This window comes from Zootoca vivipara, chromosome 12 (genome assembly GCF_963506605.1).
Source record: "Zootoca vivipara chromosome 12, rZooViv1.1, whole genome shotgun sequence".
Lineage (NCBI taxonomy): Eukaryota > Metazoa > Chordata > Lepidosauria > Squamata > Lacertidae > Zootoca > Zootoca vivipara.
The window spans coordinates 32,821,907-32,848,703 of NC_083287.1; the positions used below are offsets into that span (position 1 = coordinate 32,821,907).

At 42.8% G+C, this 26,797-nt stretch overlaps 2 protein-coding genes across 2 annotated transcripts; both read left to right on the forward strand.

Annotated features, from left to right (window-relative positions):
* The first annotated feature begins 3,745 nt into the window (after positions 1-3,745).
* On the forward strand, positions 3,746-10,871 carry LRRD1 (leucine rich repeats and death domain containing 1). The gene is made up of 5 exons (XM_060281061.1): positions 3,746-6,065; positions 7,775-7,973; positions 8,502-8,663; positions 10,038-10,158; positions 10,691-10,871. Exons 1-5 carry the CDS (start codon positions 3,780-3,782, stop codon positions 10,869-10,871), a joined length of 2,949 nt encoding a protein of 982 aa, XP_060137044.1. The 5' UTR covers positions 3,746-3,779.
* A 2,636-nt stretch (positions 10,872-13,507) lies between these two features.
* Positions 13,508-26,081, forward strand: LOC118092023 (lanosterol 14-alpha demethylase). The gene is made up of 10 exons (XM_035129728.2): positions 13,508-13,750; positions 14,224-14,322; positions 15,722-15,898; positions 16,479-16,605; positions 17,717-17,891; positions 20,102-20,221; positions 20,607-20,802; positions 22,727-22,822; positions 24,954-25,122; positions 25,539-26,081. Exons 1-10 carry the CDS (start codon positions 13,583-13,585, stop codon positions 25,724-25,726), a joined length of 1,515 nt encoding a protein of 504 aa, XP_034985619.1. The 5' UTR covers positions 13,508-13,582; the 3' UTR covers positions 25,727-26,081.
* The last annotated feature ends 716 nt before the right edge of the window (positions 26,082-26,797 follow it).

Below are 26,797 nucleotides of genomic sequence, written 5' to 3' on the forward strand. Positions count from 1 at the left end.
ATCGTGCCATGGCTTATTTTATAGGGACGTCTTAAAATATGAGAAACACGGTATTGAAGTAGAGAATAATTGGAGGAATGTAGTGAAACTTGCAAAATAACCTTTAATAGTCAGCATAGTAACAAGTGGCTATACTGTAGTTAAATTCCCCAAAAGTAACAAGATCTGGGGACCTCTAGGGCAGCATTCAATTTAGTGCAAAGAGCTGTAGCCAGAAAAGAAAGCCAGCAACTTCCCTAGCCTGATTTACTTAAAAGAAACAACAACAACAAAACTTTGCTTTCTTTATTACCCCTTTGTTTAGAATTTAATTTGATTAAAAACAACACCTTCTTATATATTTAGAATATTGCATGGAAAGAGTCAGGGGTTAGATCTAGCTAGGTCAAACAGAGTCCATCCATTGAACTAAATGGACATGATTAACTCAAGTCCATTTATTTCAGTGTATCCTCTTTAAGCATAATTTTTTTAGCTGCAACGCAGGAAGAACTTCGTTGAAAGAAATCTAAAGTATTGTGTACTTTGTTGCCTTTTATACTTATGAAATAATTGTTTTGCTAATTTATTATGTTTATTAAGTACAGTTTTTTAAATAATATATTCTTTGTACAAAGACTTGTGAAAACGTGTGTGTGTGTTTTATTTAAAACAAAAACAAAAAGTCTGATTGACTAAACCATTACTAGTGACATTAGGCCTGTTCATTTCCATGCTTTGTTAGTAATCATCTGGGCAATTTCTGACAAAAGTAGCCTTTTATAAGAAACCTTCTGAGCCTGCCATTTTCATGCATGGCATTCCTATTTGTTTCATGCCTGAGTAAAATCTTTGGTTCTGATCCAAACAGAGTGGAGGGGCCATAGTTCTGTGGCACAGAACATATTTTCCATACAGAAGGTCCCAGGTTCAGTCCCTGGCATCTCTAGCTAAAAGGATTAGGTCACAGGTGAAGGTGAAGGATCCCTGCGTAAGACCTGGAAAGCCACTGCTAGTCAGAAAAGACAGTACTCCGGAAGATAAATATTCTGACCTCATATAAAGCATCTTCTTTTGTCCCAGATTTTTTTTAATGGAAGTTTCATTGATCAGCTGTTTGTGATAATGCTCTTACACTCAGATCTGGCATGTGGGCTTCCTATAGGCATCTTGGTAGGCCACTGTGAGAACAGGATGCCGGACTGGGTGGGCCACTGGCTTGATGCAGCAGTGTTCTTATGTGACAGCTGTGAAGAGTAGGGACGGGATAACAGAGGCTAACATGCTGAGTTGTGAGAATAGATCACGGCTTTATTGAATCACCATCTTTCAGCAGTGCAACATAAGGCTTGGACACGATAGTCCTAGTGACCAGCTCATATGATGGATAGCACAGTTACTTGTGCTTCTGAAGAAAAGACTTCCATTAAACCTTGCTGGAGAAAACCACAGGAAGGTGAATGACAAGACAGAGGATGAGGGGTTTCTGCACCTAGCCTTGTGATGTGCCTATCACACATCTAGCAAAACTGGCTGTAGCTCAAAAATCCTGAGCTATTCTGATGATTGGTGGAATCCTCAAACTGCTTACTCCTTCCAACCTTAAATTCCTGCCTGATACTAATGCACCCCTGGAAGGAACTTCAGGAGCAAAGACGTTTGCCAAGCTCCACCAAACTAAAGGAAGTCACAGATGTTCCAGCAACTCATTCCAAGAACATTAGGTCAAATTGCATTGGCCGCAGCCCTTGTAAGTTACAGTGTAGTTGCTGAGAACCACAGCCCAGAGAACATGTATTCCCTACTGGTTCATTCATCAGCTGAGTCACAAGTTCTTTAATCAAGCCTTGCCATTCAAGTCTGACCAATTTACTACCTGGGAATCATGCACGATACCACTCAGATTTGTGTTCTCTGCTATGAAAATTACAATACATTGATCAAGTGTCAATGGATAACCAGGTTATCTTTACAAGTGCCCATAGGTCCACTTTCCCATATCCTAGCTGTGTGAAAGCAACTTTGAGTGGGGCCCTCCCCCTGCACCCTTGAAGCACCTCCTGGCTGCTTTAACAGAATACCAGAATCACACTTACCTCCTAGTTTAACCCTTAGGGTCTGGGTAACAACATATACATTCAGGTAGGAAGCCGTGTTGGTCTGACGCAGTTGGGTGGGGGATTGTCTAGTAGCACCTTATAGACCTACTAAGTTTGTTCTGGTATAAGCTTTCATGTGCATGCACACTGTCAACTGAGAGCAAGCACGTCAAAGTGCAAGTAGATAAATAGGGACCGCTACAGCGGGAAGGTAAATGGCGTTTCTGTGTGCTGCTCTGGTTCGCCAGAAGTGGCTTTGTCATGCTGGCCACATGACCTGGAAGCTGTACGCCGGCTCCCTCGGCCAATAACGCAAGATGAGCGCCGCAACCCCAGAGTCGGCCACCACTGGACCTAATGGTCAGGGGTCCCTTTACCTTTAATTTAAGGTATCTAATGCATGTGATATAGAAAGTATTCTAAACTTGTGCTCCCTATATTTAGCATGCCTTGCTCTCTTCATATATGCAGTCAAACCATGAATCAGGATGATCTGGTATGTATTAGGCCTGGACATGCGAAACTTAAAATTTCTACCGAGCCATGAATTCACAGCAGCTTTTCATAAGATGCTCTGTCCCCCTTCAGACATTTTCTTACTCACTTTGGTTAAATATTGTATAATGTAAGAGTGGCTGCAGAAGAAATGAAACCACGGTGGCCACAATTAAGCACTGCACCTGCACTGAGCTGATCTCAGTTATGGCAGTTTGTGTCTACACTGACCAACAGACCTTGCTGATTATCTCAGAAGCAGGACTTCAAGTGTTAAAAGCATGATTTCAGGGAAGCTTTGAAATCTTAACCAAGGTTAATAGATCATAGTAGAGCTAATTGTGATTAAGCACAAGACTGGCCTACCTCACAAGGTTGTAAAACTAAAGCCAAAAATGCTAAAGCATCCTGGAGACAATGTGACCTACATTTCTGTTGCACAAATAAACATTTATTTCCATTTCTCTTAAACTCCAGATGTTTTGGACACCAGCTCCTATCATCCCTGAGCACTGGCCAAGCTGGTAGCGGCTGTTGAGACTAGCCCAAAACATATGGAGGCTGCATAAGGCTGAGTTAGTTATTCAGAATACTTGGATAATTACTGCATTGAAAATCTACAACACCTACCAAGGTAATTTTAGTGGGCTAGCAAAGCAGAAGAAATCTATGGAGCAGCGGTAGGGAGCCTGTAGCCCTCCAGAGATTGCTGGGCTGACTATAGCTTCCATCATTCCTGACAACTGGCCATACTGGCTGCAGCTTATGGGAGTTGAAGTCCAACAACATCTGAGTGCCCCTTCTCCTTATATCTGGCAAAATTGGTAATCCTCTCAATTATGCCCAGAAGTGGCGAAATTGCATTGTAAATATCTGCCACACTTAAGCATAACTGAACTTGCTGAATTGCTTTTCAGTGTGAGGAGAGAAATGGGCCAATCAGGATTATGCTGGAACGGAACATCCACTTGAAACACAGCGTCAGTTGGGAATTCTGAGAGGTGAGATAGGAAGGGAATGTTTTATAACTCATTTGTTTTGTAAACACTGCCGCTTTATATGACAATTTCATCAATCCTGCTTGACCTCAAATTTTTTTATATTTAAATTCACTGCACATTTTTCATGCTGTTGTCTGTTGTTTCTGTTTCCTTTTTCTATAGAAGGCTGGAATGAGCACATACTTTCCAGAATAAATCTTCAATCATGTCTGGGGGGGAAGAGGAGCAGCCCCCCAATATAAATCCAGAGGGAGCAAATGAGGAGGAGCAGCCCCCCAAGACAAATCCAGAGGGAGCAAATGAGGGGGAGCAGGCCCCCAATATAAGTCCAGAGGGAGAAAATGTGGAGCAGTCGGCCAATGTAAGTCCAGAGGGAGAAATTGTGGAGCAGTCAGCCAATATAAGTCCAGAGGGAGAAAATGTGGAGCAGTCGGCCAATGTAAGTCCAGAAAGAGCAAGTGATGAGCTACAGAGCTCTGTTTTAAGTCCAGAGGGAGCATTTGAAATCTCTCCAGCGATTTCTGAAAATGCCATAATGGAATTATTAGAAAATCTTGATGCAATTGAAGATTTACCAAGTCCAGTTGACGGAAATCAGAGTGAATCTAGTCCTGATGACACTATACCTAAAAAAACATCCCCAGAAGATCTGGAAGCAGATTTGAAACCAGATGCAGGTATTTCATCCACCAGCATTTCCGCTGATGAAAAGCCATGTGCATCCAAGGAGAGTCTCATGAAACAAATCATGGAAAGCTCTGTAGAGGTTTCTGAAAAGGTTATTTCATGTTCGACAGAGAAACTGCAAACGCTTAAAAAGCTAGAAGGAATTTTGACGCCTGACACGATTAATGCTGAACTTCTTGCTTATCTGTATGCTGAAGGATTAAGTGAAATCCCTTCATCTTTTTTTGAAGGGCGAGCTAGGAAAAGTTTATTACAATCTTTTGAGAATGCTGCGATACCTGAAATGGCATCAGCAGAGAAGCTGTCTGAAATGATTGATGAAGGCTCCGTTCAGCTAAATGCTAAAGGGATGCTTGAAATTCCTTCAGGGATTTTTGACATTCAAATATTAAAGTATTTGCATTTAAACAGTAATGAAATCAAAACCATACCAAGAGACATAAGATTGTTGACAAACCTGGAAATATTATCCATAGAAAGAAATCAGTTAACGTCTTTACCTACTGAAATTTCCCTACTTCAAAGTCTAAGAACTTTAAACCTCAGTCATAATCAAATATCAAACCTTCCCGATGGAATTTCGAAACTTTCAAAACTTAAGTGCCTTTTAATGAGATATAACAACATTGAAACGTTTCCTTCTGCTTTGGAAAAACTAGAAAAACTAGAAATTTTGGATCTTAGTGGAAATAAACTAACTATTCCAGACACCATGACTACCATGAAAAGCTTGCGTATGCTCTACTTAAATTCCAATAAAATGTCTATATTCCCAAAGGCTCTCTGTTACCTTCCAAATCTAAATAAACTCAGTTTGTCAGATAATCAGATCCAGAGTTTACCAAAAGAAATTAAAGAACTCAAAAATTTAGAAGAACTTTTGCTAAATAACAACAAGCTTATATTTTTACCTGTACAGCTCTTTCAACTTATAAATATAGAAAAACTGAGACTGGATGATAACCAGTTGGAAAGTCTATCTGATAAAGTAGAGAATTTACAAAAGCTTCGGGATCTCAGTCTTGCAAAAAATTTCTTCCAAAATATTACAGAAAATATTTGCAGGTGTACTATGCTGGAATATCTGAACCTAAGTGACAACCAGCTTAAAATCTTTCCTCCCAATCTGTACAAATTAAAATTTCTGAGAGAACTCTACATAAGCAGAAACAAACTGATCTCCTTAGACGAACAAATAGCATACTTTAAAGACCTTTCAGTTTTAGAGATATCAGGAAATGCTTTAATGTACATCCCTGTTGAAATAAAGGGTTGTACAGAACTTACTAGAATTGATTTGAGTTGCAACAAGCTGTCCTTGTTTCCAGTTGGACTGTGTGCACTAACTGCTCTGAAACACCTAAATATCAGCCAAAATTATATTTCAGAAATAACAACTGAAATTTCATTAATTAAAAACCTACAGCATTTAAATTTTAGTAAGAACAAACTGCCCTCATTTTACATATACTTGTGCACTCTTGCCAAATTAAGCTACTTGGACCTAAGTAACAATCAAATAAGTAGTGTTCCAATAAATGTTCAAAAAATGAGGTCTCTTCGGGTTCTGCTGTTACACCATAACAGATTCGTTTTGTTTCCCAGGGAGTTATGCGTGCTAAATTGGCTTAAGGTACTTGATCTTTCAGAAAATAAGATACAGCTCATTCCTTCAGATATTAATCAACTGCAAGAACTAAAAGACTTAAATCTGTCAAACAACCAGTTTGCATCATTTCCAAATGAAATTTGTCAGCTTTCATTGCTGCAGAAATTAACATTGTGCCAAAAAAGTGGATTGAAGGTAAGATGGCATCTAAAATATAAATTTGTGTTATACATAGCTTTGTACTGTATACCAGACCTTTGTAAGAAAGTTTACACTCATTAGGTGTCATTGCTTCAGTGTAATTCAGGAAAACGGTTGGGGTTTTTTTGGACATGGTTCCATGTTGGACCAAGGCAGAGCAACGAAGTCCTGAGGACTACTTCCCTTATTATTCAAACCATATGCCTAGAACCTTTAGTTTATGTTGCTGGTCTGGGTGGTTGTTCTACAGTTCCATCCTTTGACCAGAACTTAGTTTGCATATCTACCTCGGTGGTTAGAATGAGCAAGTTCAGTTTAACGAAGTTTACTTAATTAGTTTAAAATCTCTGAACTACCCCTGAAAAGGTAGCACCTCTAATTGCTTCCTTTCAACAAGTTCCAGTTCATCTTCAAGTTCATTATCTTACGTTTTCCTCTTTAGACTTTGCAGGGCTTTAAGATTAAGGACCATAATTGTTGGGCGAAATAAATTAAACAATTCACATTCCACTGTGTGTACATTGTGGCATTTTTTTAAAAGACTTTTCAAGTATATTTTATACTTCAGCAGAGAGATTGTAACATTCTGAATGCTGGGGCTTTTTTATGGGGATCGTTTTGATGAACTTGAATCAAGCTGTGAATCTAACGCAAACTGAACTAGTTCATTTTGTAAAGGGACAAATGAGAACTGGAATTACTTCCTCTTTGGACATGTTGAACTTGCACTAGAACTAAAATAAAAAAAATTCCTTCAGTAGCACCTTAAAGACCAACTAAGTTTTTATTTTGGTATGAGCTTTCGTGTGCATGCACACTTCTTCAGATACACTTGAAACAGAAGCAACCAGACCCTTGTATATATTCAGAGGGTGTGTGTGTGTGGGGGGGGTGATGGGAATGGGTGATGGGCTGTAAGAGTGGTAAACCTGTTGATGGCTGTTAACAACTGCTGATTACTGCAATAGGTCCTGCGGGGGAAAAAACAAGGGCTGAGGCTAAAGAAAGCTTGATCATGCATAATGAGATAAGAATCCTATATCTTTATCATTCCCATCACCCCCCCCCACACCCTCTGAATATATATAAGGGTCTGGTTGCTTCTGTTTCAAGTGTATCTGAAGAAGTGTGCATGCACACGAAAGCTCATACCAAAATAAAAACTTAGTTGGTCTTAAAGGTGCTACTGAATGAATTTTTTTTATTTTGCTTCGACTCAGACCAACACAGCTACCTACCTGTAACTTGCACTAGAACTAGTTTCTTTTTTAAAATGAACTTTCCCAGCACTGATCTACCTGACACACTAGACATGCAGTAACCACTGTGGGCTTGAGTCATAGGAACATAGGAAGTTGCCTTATAACAACTCAGACTCTTGTTCCATCCAGCTCAGTAACATCCACACTAATAGACAGCATCTCTCCAAGGTTTTAGGCAGCAGCCCCTCCCAGCCCTACCTGGAAATGCTATGCTGCATATTCTTGTGTTTTTATATTGTAAACTGCTCTCTGATCCTTGGATGAAGGGCAGCACAGTATAGAAATTTAATAAAATTAAAAATAAGTGCTAGGTGTGACCTTGGGACCTTTCTGCATGCAAAGATGTGTTCTGCCACTGAGCTATGGCCCTTCCCCAATAATGTAAACAGCCTCTCTGTATAAATGTGTGTTGCCTAACTCTTTTGTACTTTTTATCCCCAGTTAAAATCACTTTCAGAAGAACTATCAAAGCTGACCAACCTAAAGGTGCTTGATGTATCTCATAACGAATTAGAAGAAATGCCAGAAGGTTTAGGGGAAATAAAAAGTTTGGTTACTTTAATTGCGAATAACAACTGCTTAAAAAAGCTTCCACTGAACTTTTCAACACTCCATAACTTACAATGCCTGAATCTCAAAGGTAAGGATTTAAATGTTTAATGTCATAAGAAAATTCAGGCATAATATGCTATAGTCCCAGTCCAATGTCAGCAGTATCTGCGCAAAAATAAGTTCCCACTCTCAGATCAAGGTATAGTGAGTACACAAACGGCTTCTGCAACTGAAACACATGGCATCCAGCTGCATGTGTTATTCCAATCTCTATGTATCAACCTACATGCAGGAGTTGCAGGAGTACAACTGGAGGCCTCTAGAATTCTGCTCCTGTTATGGTCTTCCAGAGCAGATGAGAACAAAAATGAGAAGGAAAGTTATAAAATAATGACTTCCTTGAAGAGAAAACATGCACCTTGAAAACATGTTGTTGTTTTTTGTGGTAGCTGTGCTTGAAGTTTGTGTACATGTTGTCCTCCAGCTGCTTCCTGAAGTGACAACCCTTCTACATAAGTTGCTAATGGTACTATCTATAAAGGGGGACAGTTGTTTGTTTGTGTCCAGAAATGTTCCAGATTAACATAATGCAAACATTATCCATTTATTTTGCCAGAAAATAATATGCTACATTTGCCTAGCAATCTGCACCTTCTTCTGGAACTGAAGGATATAAATTTTGATGAAAATATTCTGATTAGACCTCCGCTGGAAGTCTGTAAAGCCAAGCAAATGCTCCCCATAACACGATACTTAGAAAGTGCTGATGAAAGAGATGGTAAGTTTAAAATAAGTTTCTCACAGCATCACTAGAGATCTCAGCTCAGGGATGGGGAACCTTTGGCCCTCCAGATATTGCTGAACTGCAGCTCCCACCAGCCTCAAGCAGCATGGCTGGCCCACCTTAAGGTAATTTGTCACCCTGAGCAAAATAAAGACAGATCTGTCTGGGCCTCCTGAGATCCTGGACTTCTTAGACTTCATTGCCCATCCTTGTTCTGTGGCATGTCTGTTCTAATAGGGTCCAGATCACCTTCCATTCTATTCTCATAAATGCACAAAACAGCCAGCTTCACTCTACAGCTCTCAGTAAGTCCCTCCCGAAGGTGGTCCATTAGCTCATCTTGTCAACTGCCTATCCAGGTCACTTAAGTGAAATCTAGCTTGTTGCCTGCCCTTTCCTTGCTTCTCCATATCATGAGGTCTCTAACTTTTCTTCACTCCTTCATATTCCAGAGTAGCAGAAGCATGCGAAGGGTGAATGCAGGGAAGTTAAATGTCAAGCATTAACAAAAAAGGTGGCCTCATCCAATTTCCCTACACATCAACCTAAAGTGTTGTCCGTTACAGTTAATAAACCAAGGGTACCGTAGGTGCCTGTGACCCTCTAGCTCAGGGGTTCCCAACAAAATTTTCTCGAGGACCCCTCATTGAGCCGCTATTGTGACAAGGACCCCCATTAATTCCTAATCCTAAAATTAAAAAGTGAGCGCGCGCCAGGGAGGAGGGAGGGGAATGGAGAAGACAGGGTACCTGTGCAGTAGCGCACAAATGAAGCCGACACGTGCAAAGCATCTTGGGGAGGTGAGCGTTTAGAATGCGTGCGCTGCCTCTTTGCAAAACAGTAGTGTTTGTAAAGCGCCACCTAACGGCATACAGCAGAACTACTGCCTCTATCTAATTCTAGTTTTGCGCTAGACTCTGCTCATGCAGGAAGCGGCCAAAACAAAAAAATCTGTTATCATACGAAATATATTTAATATATTTTTTATTCTAATAGCATCTTGCGGACCCCTCTGGCATAGCTCGCGGACCCCTGGGGGTCCTCGGACCACCTGTTGGGAACCACTGCTCTAGCTGTTTTGGAGTACAACTCCCATTAACCTTGAGCATGCTGGTGGGAGTGCAGGGCTAATAGCTGGAATCCAGCAACCTCTAGAATGTTACAGGTTTCCAACCTTTACAAACTGCTAGCTATCTCTACACATTTCCTGGTATGTTAAAAAACCAGCATTTTGGCTCTATCTTCCCTGCCCATCAAAGTATATAATTAACACTGCCACCAGTTGTTAAAAGAGTAAAGTTCATTGGATTCGTGCATAAAATCATATGAAACTGCTGTTCTGTGAAGGTTATGATTTGCTTATTTTAGAAAAAATCTTGGAGAAAGTTCTGAAGACCATTGCTAGCAATATCGCCTTTGAACATTTTGAATTTTTTTGTCAAAAACTCCAGCTTAACAGTATTGAAATCAAAACAATAGAAACTGACAGGTTAGTGATATGTAAAATTTATTTTCCCTCCTTGTAACAGGTACTGCTAATTTCATCCATCTGGTTTTTATGTTTTGTAGCTTAATTGATACATCTTCCTGTTTAAGGGAGCAATCCTAACCCCCAATTCATGCTCCTGGAAGGAGTTTGGTTTGGGTGGAAGACTGTCTTGTCACTTAAGGTCCTACTGTGCCCACTAAAGCTGCAGACTGTTTGGGAGTTAAGCATGAGGCCCCCCTCTGGTTTTTTTTTGGGTGAGGGCAGAGCACGGCCAGCCAATGATTTCCTGGATCCTAATCTGGCCCACTGACAAGCGAGGGGTCAAATTTGGTCCCCTCTGTTGCAGCCGTCTTGAGCTGGCACAGCACACCCTCTGAAAACTCTTGACTTCCCACCTTCCACCCTGACCAGCAGGAGCCAGCAGGGTTGTGGAAGTCACCATCATCCCCAGGGCCACGTGACCCGAAGTTAGGATTGCTGTGTAATTAATCTGAAGGAGTTTAAGCATCTTCTTGTATATTTTTTCTATTAGGACTCTTTTGTTGGAAGAAAAAGTTACTAAGGCATTGAACCACTGGAAAAATGCAAATCAAAACCTGACTGCGGCTGCTATGACAGACCAGTTGATCAGAATACTAACTATGGCTGGCCTGTATTACCTGACCAACAAAGTGAAATCTTTAAAACTCTGCTCAAGACTGGTAAAGTTCTAAAGAGCAAATAATATTGGTATTTTCAGTTCAGTTGGGCACGTGATAAGCTGAATAAAATTACCTTGTCAGGAGTCAGTAATTTGCTGTGTTCAATGAATTGCTATTGCTGCTTTAAGCATGGGCGTACCCAGGATCAAAACTAGGGGGGGGCAAGGGGAGGGGCCAAGGCACGGAAGGGGAGGGGCCACAAAGTGGGCAGGAACGGCGAACTCGCGCTCCGCCGGGCTGTGCCCCTCCCTAGAAGCAGGGCTGGTGGGCGGAGCCCAGCGGAGTGCGAGTTCAGCGTTCCCGCCCGCCGCGCCGCGCTCGCTGCTTCCCCGCCGCGCTTGGCCTTGCCTGAGGGCGCGCCGGGGAGCTGGAGGGAGGGCGCAGCGCGGCGGGTGGGAACGGCGAACTCGCGCTCCGCCGGGCTGTGCCCCTCCCTAGAAGCAGGGCTGGTGGGCGGAGGCGGAGCCCAGCCCAGCGGAGCGCAAGTTCGGCGTTCCCGCCCACCGCGCCGCGCTCCCTGGTTCCCTGCCGCGCTTGGCCTTGCCTGAGGGCACGCCGGGGAGCTGGAGGGAGGGTGCGGCGCGGCGCGGCGGGAATGGCGAACTCGTGCTCTGCCGGGCTGTGCATCGCCTCTGCCCACCAGCCCTGCTTCTAGAGTAGGGCAGTTGCCCTAACTTGCCCCGTGGTGGGTACGCCCTTGGCTTTAAGTTAACTCTGATTTCAACCAGGCTTTTAAAATTAAATTGCCTCTCATGTTCTTTATTATTTACACACACACACACAAACACACACAAAACAACACAAACAACAAATAATGGGTATCGGTCACCAAGTACAAAGCAAAATCTATTCATGACTTGTATAAAGCAGAAAATAATAGCAGCATGTTAAGTTAAATAACCAGGCTAAAAAGATGTATGAGTTACAGGGGGGTCTAGGTTCCTCTGGGTGAAAGTTAATGAATAAACATAAACTGATCAGTATCGAAAGCATTAACGTTGTGCAAGTAATACTGTTTGTGAAACGCAAGCTCTATAACTACATGAAGATCCTTACCCGTTAAGGTTATGTCTTTGTGTGGGGTTGATTTAGGGAAGTGGCGTGGCATACCCGCCAATCCTCTAGGATTAGGAAGAGTAATACTGGCAAGGCAGTACAGTGACAGGTCAGGAGGTGAAGGTATGGGTCAGCTGTACTGGGAGAGGCTTGATGAATCTGGAGAGAGTAGGATAGAACTGGTTAGTACAGGCTTGGCAGGGGAAGACCGGGATGGGTCAAATTAGGGTTAGGAAGAAACAATGGAAACAGGTAGAGTGCTTGGAGAGATCACAGGATTAAAAGGAGGGGGATGTTTGATGAGTGAGACATGTGACAGGTACATGATGTGAGGGATGTGCAGTCCACCACTTCCTCTATGGCGGAAAGTTTGGGGTGTTGGCAGGAAGTGACCTGTGCCTGTACATGTTTATGCATGAGGTTTGCTCTGTAATTGGCTGGAAGTTACATCGTGAGTTAATGTTTAGCTGTCAAAGCTGCTGCTAATAAATACAGACTCCCGAGCTCCGCCCAGGGTTGGCCTTTGGGGAACTCAGCCTTGTCTCATCTCGTTATTGGATCTAACCATTTACTACACTTTGTACCACAGACTGTATCAGAAGAATATCCTTGCCATTCTGGCTTTGAACTGTATACATGTCCATCATGTTCCCATTATTTCCTCCCACACATCCTAAGTCATGTTAGAGCAGGCATCCCCAAACTTCGGCCCTCCAGATGTTTTGGACTACAGTTCCCATCTTCCCTGACCACTGGTCCTGTTAGCTAGGGATCATGGGAGTTGTAGGCGGTGGTCTGGAGAAGAAGAAAAACCACAGCCTGGTCTGCTTCTGTCTACTTAACAGAGACTGGATATATACAGGTGAAACTCTGAAAATTAGAATATCGTTGAAAAGTGCATTTATTTCAGTAACACAATTTAACAGGTGAAACCAATATATAAGATAGATGCACGACATGCAAAGCAAGATATATCAAGCCTTTATTTGTCGTAATTGTAATTATTTGTCGTTAGGCGGGTCAATTATAAATGGAATGTAATTAATGAAATGTAATAGCGATATTTATTTTTGAATTATTGTAATTATTTGTTTTATTACTGTGGAATTTCCAAAAGAAAGCATATGTAAAAATTAAAAAATTAAAATTAAAATAAGTTGTATTATTGAAATAAATGCACTTTTTGACGACATTCTAATTTTCCGAGTTTCACCTGTATAAAGAAAGAATCAATAGAAGCTTTTCGCAGCATGGAGGTGGTTTATTATCAGGATTGCAGATGAAATAAGTCACCCGGCTGTGCCCTTTTATCTACTAAGCATGGCTCCTCCCCCTTTTCTCCACAGGTGTTTGTGCAGCACCCCGACCTCTTATCATGGGGTTGTGATTATTATGGGAGACGATTTTGGGAAGGCGCCCGCCTCTCCCTACCTCAGCGCGCCTCAGGGTCCGCCTCCTCCAACCGCTGCGCCGCCGCCGCGGTCACCCTGTGGCGGCGCGCTCGCCGATTGGCCGCCGTGCCGCGTTCGTCAGATGGGCAGAGATCGGCCCAGCAGCTCCCGCCGGCGGTGGATAGGCCACGCCCCTCCGCGCGGCTTCTCTCCGGGAGTTTCCCGGCGTCCGAGTCTGCGTCGGTCCTGGTCCTGAGACGGTCCTGAGCCGGGAGGATGATGGCGGCGCCGAGCTTGATGGAAGCGGGCTACTCCCTGCTTGAGAAGGCGGCTGCCGGCAGCCCGATCTCCCTCTTGCTGGCCGCCTCCGCTTTCGCCCTCGGCTTGGGATACCTGCTGCAGGTGGGCTCCCGGCGGCGGCAGCAGAAGCCCAGCGCCGGCCAGGTGGGTAGCGGCGAGGGCGGCAGGTGGGCAGAACTTGAATCCGTGCAGATAGTTTGGGGTCGCAGAAAACCGGGCAGCGGGAGGGGAAACGGCGGGTCCTTGCAGCATGTGCATCCAAGCCCAGGCAGCCGCCGCCTTGGAATGGGCAGCCAAAGAAGGGACAAGGGCACTCTAAGCGTGTGCAGAAATCCCCCTTCCTCAAACTCCTTTGTTTTGTTTCCAGAGAAGAAATCTATCGTCAGAGTAAAGAGCCCAGATGCTCGGTATCTCTTTTAATTTTTTTTAATGATGCGTGTAGGTGAAAAGGTAGAGATCATTCCTTGGGTGCGGTGCTGTTCTCTGATTCCCAACCAAAGCGAAGCAATGAATATGAAGCAATATTCTGGTTAGATCGCGGTGTTGAAAACAGTTTAGTAAGAGCTGCTTTTTGCTAAACTGTATAACAAAAGGCCGCCTTCTTCTTTATTCTTCAGAATTACCCACCTTACATTTCGTCGAACGTCCCCTTTTTGGGACATGCGATTGCATTTGGGAAGAATCCTATCGAATTCTTGGAAAACGCTTATGAAAAAGTGAGTCGATACGGTAATCATTTTGCGGTATAAGTGTTAGGGCTCCAAAGTAACACAGCTATTCAGAATCCTTGAGCTTAAATATTTAGCTGAATAAAATTCCAAGACTGAAGTCTCATAGGCTAGTAATGCATCACATGCAAATATGAGAACCTTGATGCTGCTTTAAAAAAATGAAAAGCTGTTTTAGAAGAGGGATTTTAGAATGCATAATTTCAGTTCGAGTGCTTTCTCTGTATCCACTTTTAAATCCTCCTCCAAGTGGCTTCTTCACCTCGCCTCATCTCATGTGAGGTTTCTGTGGCTCATTATGGATGTTCAAGATCTGAGTTCTTCTCGTGATTGATTATGCATTTGAGCCTATTGAGACTAATATTTGGTACAGAGTGATAATAATGGTGTGCCCAAAATCTTAACTAAAATAACAGTAAGTTAAATCAATATTCTCATTAGTAGTAAATGAGTGAACAGGGATGTGGTTAACAACAACACGCTTTTCAACACCAAAGCTCCCATAGGGTAGTATCCAACTAAGTCATGCTTGGGGTATTGATAGAAGGAATCTAAGTACTGATTTCATTGTGTTTACTCTATGAATAACATTGGATATTAAATGAAACGAACAGATGCAAATAATCTACGTGTGGTTAGTATAACTTTTTCTATGGGTAGAAGAGTGGGGTAGAATTATACAGTGGTACCTCTACTTACGAATTTAATGCGTTCTGAACACACATTTGTAAGTCGAAAAAAATTGTAAGTTGAATCCCATAGGAATGCATTGGGAGAAAAAATTCGTAAGTAGAAGCAACCCTATCTAAAAATTCGTAAGTAGAAAAAATCCTATCTAAACCGCATCCAAGATGGCGGACGGAGCTCCATATGTAAGTAGAAAAATTCGTAAGTAGAGTTATTTGTAAGTAGAGGTACCACTGTAATAGGGTGGGCCTGGTGAATCCCTGGCCATTGTCTACTTTGTCTGGCCATTGCCCATCTGTCTACTTGAACAAGTTTAAACGTTATGTGCAATTCAAGCCTAGGTATGTTTACTTGGAAGTATTTACAAATAAAATAAAATAAATTATATTCTGCCTTCCAAGAAGCTCAAAGCAGTGTGTAATCCTACCCTCATTTTATCCTCCCAACTACCTTGTGAAATAGTTATACAGTACTGTGCATAAGGTTGCAGCCTAGACATAGTAGATGTCTAGGCAGATGCATTTTTGTTTTCGTTTTTGCTTCTTGTATGCAGCTATTTATGTTTTTTAAAGCAGTTACTATACATTTTACGGATTTCAGTGAAAATTGTCATGGTCTTTGCTGTGTGATAATAGTCACATTCTTGTACGCTACTGTTCCTTGCTCCTTCATTTCCTACCTTCTCGGTTTGTCTCCACAGTACGGTCCTGTATTTAGCTTCACAATGGTGGGGAAGACGTTTACATATCTCCTGGGCAGTGATGCTGCTGCTCTTCTGTTCAACAGTAAAAATGAAGACTTGAATGCAGAAGATGTGTATTCACGGCTAACCACACCTGTCTTTGGCAAGGGAGTAGCGTATGATGTGCCCAACCCAGTATGTGTTATTTCCATTTCAGTTTATTTACTTTCATGATACGTATAGAACACAACAACTCGCTGCAATCACAAAACAACAGAGTTGGCTTCAATTACTCATAAGTATTGTTGCCATATTCAATCTAACACAATTAGCCAAACTAATGATAGAAGTTGAAATAGTAGACAGTACAATTTTATAGCTGAATACCCACTCCAGAACTGCTGATACACTCTATCAGGGTGCATTGTATTACTTTATAGTTTAACTTATGGTTCACTTCAGAAAGAAGTTATTAGCCTGAGGGCATTTTATATATTAAAAAAGGGTTGGATCAAGGCAGTTTTTTGTGTATATGTAAATGCTTCACAGCCTGTCTTATTATGTCCTAAAAAATTGCCATCTTTGCAATTAGTTCTATAATGTACGGTATTCTTGGCACAAGCCAGCCAAAGTGAAACTGATTCTGATGTGGGACTCTTACTTTCTCCTACTAAAATTAGTGGCAAACAAGTCCTGACCTTTTTGCTAGTTCATGCCTAAAACATACAAGTTGAATACTCTATTTTGTAAATATAGCATTGTTTGCTTTTTAAAGGTATTTCTGGAACAGAAGAAGATGCTTAAAACCGGGCTGAACATAAGCCAGTTTAAAAGCCATATACCAATAATTGAAAAAGAAACTACGGAATATTTTAAAACTTGGGGGGAAAGTGGAGAAAAAAGTAAGTATTATAGTTTGAAATGTTGCGCTTCTATTTGAACTGGGTCGTTCTGGAATGAGCGTTGGTGTATCAGGTTGCAATGAATTATTTGTAACTTCTTAGGTGTATAGAATCCTACATCAACAACTTCAGGGCAAATAAAATACCCAGTTGCTATCTTATGGGCAACAAATAATGAAATAAAAATGGCAGGAAAAATAACACTATGTGCTCAGTTCCAGACCTATTTTTGCATAAAGCTTTGGCGCTGGTATTGAAAAGGAGTTTTGAAAGTTTGCCTCCTACTTTTCCCTATACACGCTGCTTGAGTAAAAATTGTAGTGAATGGCTACTCATTGGCTCCATCGTGATGGATAACTGTTTTTGTTTTCTCCTCCTAGTTATAATGACCTGAGATGATTGTTTGAAGGGTATACTTTCATTTTTTTAAAAAGATTTTATTGAAATTTGAAAAAGAATACAAAGATTAATATAAAATATTTTTTATCAAGGCCAAAAACCGATCTAAATAAAGCACAAAGAAGAATGAAAGAAAAAGGAGTACTTTCAGAACCCATTCTAGGGTTAATGTGAGGCTTGTGAGATGTTTTTGTCCAATTTGAGCTATTTCATCCCTGTGTAGGACTGAAAAGGCACATGTAACCAGTTCTGTTCAAACAACCTGATGGCACATTTCATGAAAGCATGTGGTCAGGAATGGATTTAGTTCATGGGTCTGAGGTTTCTAGGTTGTAGGCTCTCAAGTTAGATGGGATTTTATAACCCTGTGGGATGGATAACTCTAAATCTGGTTTCAGCATATCTTGTCTGGCCCATTCCTTACCGTATATTTTTAAAAAAGAAATCCACAATAAATTATGTCACACAACCTCTCCCACGGACAACGGTAAGATACTCACAAGGTAACAGGGTTACAAGGTACTCTTAGGGCTGCCTTTACTTTTACTTTATTTTATTTTCCACATAAAAACCATTTGCAGCATCTAGAAACAGTAGCTTCTGCCACACACAGACTATTCATTTATTTTTTAGGTTCATTTTGATGGTAAACGTGAATTCTTAATCTGATTTACTGAATTCCCATTAATGTACTCTTTCCCTCTATGCACAGACTTGTTTACAGCACTTTCAGAACTAATAATTTTGACAGCAAGTCACTGTTTACATGGGAAGGAGATAAGAAGCATTCTCGATGAGAAGGTAGCACAGCTCTATGCCGATTTGGATGGGGGATTTTCTCATGCAGCTTGGCTTTTGCCAGGCTGGCTGCCTTTGCCCAGCTTCAGGTACTAAAAACTTGATTAGCAGAGAATATAGTTAATCAAATATGAATTATATACATTTTATCCTTCCCTCTATAAGGAGTTCTGGGCTTTCTATGCAGTTCTCTTTCCTTTGTTACATCATCACAGCAACCCTGTCAATTAAATTGTTCTTGGTGATGTTTGCCCAGTGAACTTCAGGGTGGAGCAGGGATTGCTGACAGACTTTGAAAGTCTTGCCAAAGCTATAAATTCGCAAGCCTCCTATTATTGTATTATGACATCCTCCCAATTAGCACGTACTATTAGTGAGATTCCTATTTAAGCCACTATCAAAGATGGATCTGCCCTTGTAATTCCAAATGTTGTATCACTGTTATCTTCTAGAAATCTACCTCCATTTTGTTAGGACACAGAACACAGGGGTGACTTACCCATAGAGGCTAGCGGCTCCACGTTTTGGAGGGCGCTAAGGAAGAGGCGGAGGCTAGATGCGGCGCCTCCCGGCATCAGCTCACCCACCTCTGCCAGGCTGCGCCAAAGCAGTGCCGCACCCAGAGCCTCTGCCTGCCGTGGCCACCACGGCACAAAGCGTCCAGCTGAGCTGGGAGCCGCTGCGTCCAGCCTCTGCCTCTCCCCCACCGGAGGAGCTGCCTGCCTCCTCCAGCCCCACAAAGCTGGGCACATTGCCGGCAGCGCCATCCTCCCTAAAAAAAGGTCGTCAACTCTGGGAAACGGGGTGGTGGTGCCACCAGAGGGATCTTTGCACCACAGCGCCGGATATGCTTAAGACGGCCCTGTAGGTCCTGCAAAATGTCTATATCATCAAATATCTTGTTAATCACAGTATCGTTTATGTCAAATCAGTGATTAATTGAATCCTGAAAGGCATCCAGAGCAAGCTTGTGTGAAGTGTTGCTTGACACTTTTTAAAAGGCAACTACTCTTTTAAGCGTCACAACAGATGAGGGTGGTTACACATGAGTAGATGGAAGAGAATACACTACCTTGCAACTAGCTCCCAGTCTCTTAGCACATCCACAAGAGACTGGGAACATTATATCTGCATTGGCTCTTCAGAATAATTTTAACATGAATTATGTTGTGCTGAGATGCTGAACTTCACTAATGTTTCAGTTCAATTCCAGTTTACGCTACTATACTTCTTGATGTTTTGTTTCTTTACTGAGTGCTACTAAAACAGAACACTTAGTATTTAGCTTAAATATTAATTTGCTTTCACAGCATTTATTTTCGAATCCATAGCCACAACATTCTACGTATGAGTCAGTCCTCCTTAAGGACCTTTTTGCTCTTTATGTGGTGTGGGAGCTGCTTCAGTGCAGCCCCTTGCCATCCCAAGGAGGACCGCCAAATTCCACTGTTATTTATGCCAGTGTTGCCCTGGTTTTCAAAAGGGGAAATAACCAGCATGAGAAGGGAGCAATCTCCCTTTAAACCAAAACAAAGCCTCCATTACTGTTGGTGCTAGAATGTGGATTGTTTCTCAGCATGCTAGTGTTTGTCAGATATTGAAAGAAAGCCCCACCTTTCAGGTACGAGTATCACATTAGCTCAGGGGTCAGCAAACTTTTTCAGCAGGAGGCCGGTCCACTGTCCCTCAGACCTTGTGGGGGGCCAGACTATATTTTTTTGGGGGGAAATGAACAAATTCCTATGTCCCACTAATAACCCAGAGATGCATTTTGAATAAAAGCACACATTCTACTTTTATAAGAAACACTGTTTTTGTAAAAAAACACTGATTCCCGGACTGCCCGCGGGCTGGATTTTGAAGGCGATTGGGCCGGATTCGGCCCCTGGGCCTTAGTTTGCCTACCCATGCATTAGCCTAGAGTGGAACCTCGGTTTATGAACACCTCGATTTACAAACGCCGCAGACCCATCTGGAACGGATTAATTCACTTTCCATTACTTTCAATGGGAAAGTTCGCTTCAGTTTATGAACGCTTCAGTTTATGAACAGACTTCCGGAACTAATCATGTTCATAAACCGAGGTACTACTGTATTAGTAAGTACGCTCTTGTATAGAATTGTAGAGTCATCTAGTCTTTTAAGTTTGTGTAAATTGATACAGCCTTTTAAGGAGCAATGCATGCAACATGCATGCATGTTGGAAATTGGAAACTGAAATGTAGAATTCAAACGCTGTAGATTATCATTTTTCTTCTTCGAAACACGCTGTTACTTACATGGATTGTTTTAATTTCAGGCGCAGAGATAGAGCCCACCATAAGATAAAGTCCATTTTTTACGAAGTAATTCAGAAACGACGGAAGTCTTTGGCAAGAGAGGACGACATGCTTCAAACACTGCTGGATGTTACCTACAAGTATGTGATGTAGCAAAAATGTTGCTGTTAGTTCCAGAAAGGTCTTTTCATCTCTGAGTTTCCAACAACTTTTTATTCAGGAAGATAAAATAGCAGCAGAGCAACTAGTAGCCTGACTTATACGAAGTAGAGCAGGCTTTTTTGCAGTGCCAACCCTGCCCCTCACTGCAAATGCAGTGGAAGGGCACAGTATAAATATTTATATTAAATTGTCCTAGCAATCCTGAAATGATTCTATGTATTTTGCTTGAATTAATTTGAATTTGTTTTAGCAGAAATGGAAAACAACAGCAGCCACCCAGAGGATTGTGTCCATGAAATCTGTTTTTTAACTTCCTTGTTCAAGTGGCACATATAACCAGTGTTGTCTGTTTTTATAATCTAGAGATGGCCATTACCTATCAGATGATGAAATCGCCGGGATGCTTATTGGGCTGCTGTTGGCAGGTCAGCACACATCTTCGACTACAAGCACTTGGCTTGGCTTCTTTTTGGCTAGAGATAAATCAATCCAGGAACGATGTTATGGGGAGCAAAAAGCAGTGTGTGGGGAAGACTTGCCTTCATTAAGCTATGACCAGGTTTGTAGGTTCTGTATTTCCTTTTAAACATTTCTACACGAATGCATGCAAGTTCCTTCAATGCTTAGGTGGAATTAGTTGAGAGAACAGGTTTTCAGAGGGCTTTTTAGTTATTGGTTTTTAATTATGAGTAAAGTCAAATCCCCTAAATTGGGAGGGCCCAAATTGGTGGGCCTTCCTATTTGGTGAAGCCATGTCCACCTGCCCTACATGTAATATATGATGCCAGGTGTGGGGCAGGTAAAGGTGAGTCTTGGCTGAAAGGGAGCTTGCTTGCAGGCAAGACTGATTGGCAATGTCTGCAAAGCCTTTTACAAAAGTGCTATTTTGCACAGTGCTTTGAATGGGGTTTCTGAACATCTGACAATCAGCTGCTTCTCAGATCTTCAGGAACCCCCTTGAAAGCCTTGTGTAAAATAGGCAGAAGAGCTCACTTGCCATCATTGTGACATCAGTTGATAGACAGGTGGTCAGAATAAGGATGAGTGAAGATAATTACAGTGGTGCCTCGCAAGACGAATTTAATTTGTTCCACCGGTCAATTCATTTTACGAAAAATTTGTCTTGCGAAGCACCGTTTCCCATAGGAACGCATTGAAATTTAATTAATGCGTTCCTATGGGCTCCAGGGGACTGGCAGCGGCGGAGCTTGCTCGTTTGCCTCGGGGAAGCCAGGCGGTGGCAGTGCTGAGGCGGCTGATTCCGGGCTGGCCCGAGGGCGAGCGCAGCGCGTGGGGCGAGCAGGAGAAAGTGTGCGGTGACTGCGGCGCTGAGAGGGCAGATCCGGGCCAGCCCAAGGGTGAGCGCCGCACGCTTTCTCCCGCTCGGTGGCTGCGCTGAAGTGGCTGATCCCAGGCCAGCCCGAGGGCGAGCGCAGCGCACGGAGCGAGCAAGAGAAAGCGTGCGGCGCTTGCTGTGCTGAGGTGGCTGATCCTGGGCCGGCCCGAGGGCGAGCACAGCGTGCTTTCTCCTACTCGCCTCGGCGGTGGCACTGAATCAACCAATCCCAGGCCGTCCCGATGGCGAGCGCAGCACACGGAGCAAGCAAGAGAAAGCATGCGCCGCTCGCCCTCCGGCCAGCCCGGATCGACCCCCTCAGTGCCACCGCCGTGCGCTTTCTCCTGCTTGCCCCCTGCGCGCTGCGCTCGCCCTCCGGCCGGCCCAGGATCGGCTGTGGTAGCACCGCTGCCGCCGAGGCGAGCGGGAGAAAGCAGGGCTGCTGCCTCCTGTCTTCCCCTTGGCTCGGGGAAGACAGGCGGGGCAGCCCCCGCACCGCCGCACTTTGGCTCTGTCCCCCTTGGCAAGCCCCGGGAAACCAGTTGTAGCGCGGGAAGAAGGCAAAGGAAGATCAGCTGTCAGCTTTCTGCGCTGACAGCTGATTTTCCTTTGCTGCCTTCCCGCGCTACATTCTATGGCTGTGTATCGCAAGACGAAGCGGTGGCCATAGAAAACCTCGTCTTGCAAATCCCTCGCACAACGCAAAACTCTTTCGTCTTGCGAGTCTTTCGTTGTGCGAGGCATTCGTCTTGCGAGGTACCACTGTATCTGGCCCACTGGGCTAGAGAGGTTCCTACCCTTGCCCTCAGTCAGTAAAAGCATGTGACTCTTAATCTCAGGGTCATGGGTTCGAGCTCTACTTTGGGCAAGAAGATTCCTGCATTGCGGGGGATTAGATGGGATGCCCCTTGTGGTCCCTTCCAACAATTCTATGATTCTAGGTGTAATGAGAGTTAGTTTGGACCAGCGTTAAGATTGAGCAGTATTATGGATGCTAATGTAAAATTACATGCAAACACGTTTCTTTTGTCCAATTACATAGAGGAAAAACTAAATTGCTTTAGTTCTGCTGGAAGATAATGATCTTTGCAGTACGTTATCCATATAGATATGCACAAAACTGAGGTTTGTTTTTACTCATTTGTAGCTCAAAGATATGACTTTACTGGAACTTTGCTTGAAAGAAACATTACGACTTCGACCTCCTATAATGACTATGATGAGGATGGCTAAAACTCCCCAAGTAAGAATCTTTCTTTGTTTCAGTGATATGTTAAAGCAGAAATAATACTTGGTGAGGCGGTAAGTGGAATGTGTGGTGGGGCAGAGTCACCTTCCTGTCATTGCTAGCGATACTCCTGCTGGAGAACTGTGACCCTGAGCTCACCCCTTCCAAATAGGGAGCAGGGATGTCAAGGGGGCAGCTCTGTCCCACCACAGGTGCCACTACTGACCAGAAGGGTAAGCTCCAAAAGCAATATGAAGTTGCAAACCTTACTTTTATTGACAAATACTGTACAAAAGGTGGAATAGTTCTAACCTCTTGATTTCCCCCCCTTCTAAATGATGCGATCAGTTAAAGCAGGGGTAAGCAACCTAAGGCCCATGGGCCGGATGCGGCCCAAAAGCCTTCTCAATCCAGCCCACGGATGGTCCAGGAATCAATGTGTTTTTACCTGAGTAGAATGTGTCCTTTTATTTAAAATGCATCTCTGGGTTATTTGTGGGGCCTGCTTGGTGTTTTCACATGAGTAGTATATGTGCTTTTATTTAAAATGCATTTCTGGGTTATTTGTGGGGCATAGGAATTTGTTCATTCCCCTCCCCCCCCAAAAAATAGTCCGGCCCACCACATGGTCTGAGGGACAGTGGACCAGCCCACAGCTGAAAAAGGTTGCTGACCCCTGAGTTAAAGTAAATGGGCCGACACAGTTATGTATGAGGTTGTTGTAGTACCTAGAACTTAATACAAGGGCAAAGTAGTCCTTGGAGGCAGGGTTGAAGGAGGGAGTTTATAGCAGACAAGTTAATGCTTACTTCCAAAGTCCTGCTGTGTTTACACTGGCCAGGGTGGAAGGTGCGGGTGGGAATAATCTCCCTCCCAAGAGAATAGACTACATCAGCTTGAGGGTAGGAGTAGGGTTTTGGCTGGTTTGAAGACTTCTAAGGAAAAGAGGAACTAAAGTTTTCCACAACATGCCCCCTTTCCATTCGCTACCATCCCTGGAGCACTAACAGCAGAGGAGTGGCGATGGGGGAGCCTTTAACTCCTACAAGGAGGACTCTAGTGCTGGACTTCCCTTTCTGACTGCAGAGAAGAAACCATGTGCTATCCTATAGCCGAGGCATCCCCAACCTTTGGCCCTCCAGAAGTTTTGGCCTACAGTTCCCATCATCCCTGACCACTGGTCCTGTTAGCTAGGGATCATGGGAGTTGTAGGCCAAAACATCTGGAGGGCTGCAGGTTGGGGGTGCCTGCTATAGCCTCTGTGCTGCTCTTCCAGGAGTCCAGGACTGCTTGCTTGCCTTAAATTATTTCCAGTAGTCAGCTCATTACTGATGTGTTAAGCAATATCTTAATGACATTTGAGCATCTTTGTCAACTACCCTGGTATAAAATATTGGCTCTGCATTTAGGCCCCAACATATTTGTGTTGGTTTTTGTTTTTGGTTAAATAATAAAAAATACTAGGTATATAAAAAGAATTCCCTGGATGCCAAGATCCAGTTTCAGGACAAGTACTTTTTGGTGAGAGAACCTCAGCAGAGATTTAAGATCACAAAACATGCAGCAAAGTGCTTTTGGATCTTTAAAATATTCCATTCTAAGTTGCTTCCAAAGTTCCCCACTTCCCTTAACAGAGAAAAAGACTAGACAGATTCATGTGCTTTTCCATACAGTAGTCAGAATAGGGGGTAGTAAAACTTAGGCTCTAAAGTAGTGCTTCTAAATTATTTGGTATAGACACACCAAGGCGGCTGGCTTAAGCCATGTGGTCTGAGCTTGGAGCATCTAACTTAGACTTTGTTATTGGAAGAGTTCCCATGGTGGAATGGAAAGAACAGAGGCTTGATCCCTTACTCCCAAGGTGAGAGGGGGAGTGACCTAGCTAAGCCAAGCAGGACAGCTTAATCTATGGTCTTAACCCCTTCATGCATTAATTAGACTTAAGCATATTGGTTATATGAGGCTGGATGTCCCACAACTTGAGCAAACATAGAGAAATGCCTTAGCTAGGATAGTAGTAATACCTTTCTGTTGATGACTGTTGATACATGAGTGGTACATGAATAGTATTAGTAAATATACTATCCAAACGTTTGATGGGTTGAATTTGAATGTATGTTTGATAAAAGTCTTTTCTTGCTTTTAGACAGTTGCTGGGTATACAATTCCACCTGGTCATCAAGTTTGTGTATCTCCCACTGTCAACCAGAGACTTAAGGATTGTTGGACAGAAAATGTAGATTTCAAACCAGAGCGTTATCTCCAAGATAACCCCGCGGCTAAAGAGAAGTTTGCGTATGTGCCGTTTGGTGCTGGTAAGTTGGTTGTAGATGTTCTCTAAATAAGGGATACAATCATTGCCACCTTCATTCATTTAAAAACAAACAAGCAAAATACCTGAATTCAAAAAAATAATTTGCGGCATGGACTGGACACCTGTCTGTCCTCATGTTTTGAAAAGTGGTGTCTAGCTAATCTCTGAAAATGCAGGCACTTGCCTAATAAACAGTAACTGAGGATCCAACAGGTTATTTTTGGTCCCATGAAGCAGACCTTGTTAAACCCACATGGGTGGGCTTTGTTTACAGGCATCCAGTTTTGTGGCATCCTGCGGCCTTTCAGCTGCCCCCCCCCCCCGAGTTTAGGATTGCTCCCTTATACAGATCTAATTTCTTGGTGGTACAAGAATGTTTGCAAACGTAAAATAAAGACACTTTTAATTTTCTTTTAGGTCGTCATCGTTGTATTGGAGAGAACTTTGCTTATATTCAAATTAAGACAATTTGGTCAACGCTTCTGCGTTTGTATGAATTTGATTTGGTGGACGGTTATTTCCCTACCATAAATTATACAACTATGATCCATACACCCACTAACCCTATCATTAGATACAAAAGGAGATCAAACAGCACAACATAGCTTCTTGCAGCTGAACTGCAGGGACATTTCTGTACAAGTTATGTGAAGACAGTTAAAAGAAGTGGCTGTTCCTAGCCTATAGTATTGTGAAGAAGTGTGGAAAGTTTGTGCTATTGGGAGTACGGTACTAAGTGGGGGGTGGGGAGGTTTGCTTTTTTTGTTTCTATCATTTCTTATCCTGTACTTCTGATTCTGTAATGTGAATGCTTTCTAATATATGTGTCTTTTAAAAGAAAACTATTAATCTTAGGTTTAGAAATACAAACCACAGTTTTTTTAAACTGTAAATGGATTAATGAGAATGTAATTTGGTTTCTTTAAAATGTTGGGATAAAAAAAAATCCTGCTTCATTGATTCCAGTAGTTTCACTTATCTAAACTTGTAAAAAAGCCTGGTCTAGTGGAATGCTGATTAAGCCAAAGATGACTAATCATGAGAGCTGTAGATCATAGAAGTTACTGTTTTCCAGAGGTGACTTTCTGCCTGTGGCAGAGTTCCACTTGCAAAGTACTGGATACAACCCTTTGTTTTTAAATTGGGCAGTGCCAAAATCACAACTTTTATGTAATTTACAGCTAGGCAATTGGGTTGAGATTAATGCTTTAGATCTTTATCATATGCTACTAGCACAACATTTTTACTTACACTGTGTCTTATCTATAAAACGTTGGTGTGCGATCAATTTTGGAAGAAAGCAGACTGCTGACATGGGTGTAGTGCCCTCAGTATGGACTGGGAGTAGAATATATTTTTTTTTAAATGATTTTTATTGGATTTTTATACAAACAAGACATACAGTAGATTTTCTGTCCCTTCAAATACCCCCCACCCACGAGTCCACCTCTGCCACCTGTGAAACCCGCTGGTGTTGAGAATCGAAGGGGTCCATTATAAGGCTGGGTTTGACCTCCCCCCTCCCCCCCCCGCCACTGAGAGGACAAGGACGGAGGGGTTCTGGGGGCAGGTTTGACTGGGAGTAGAATAGAGGAACAACCAGGTGACTTGTTCACACCTGAGAATCAGACATTCTCCCCCTTCCCCATTTCTCACAAATGCATAAGCAACTCCCC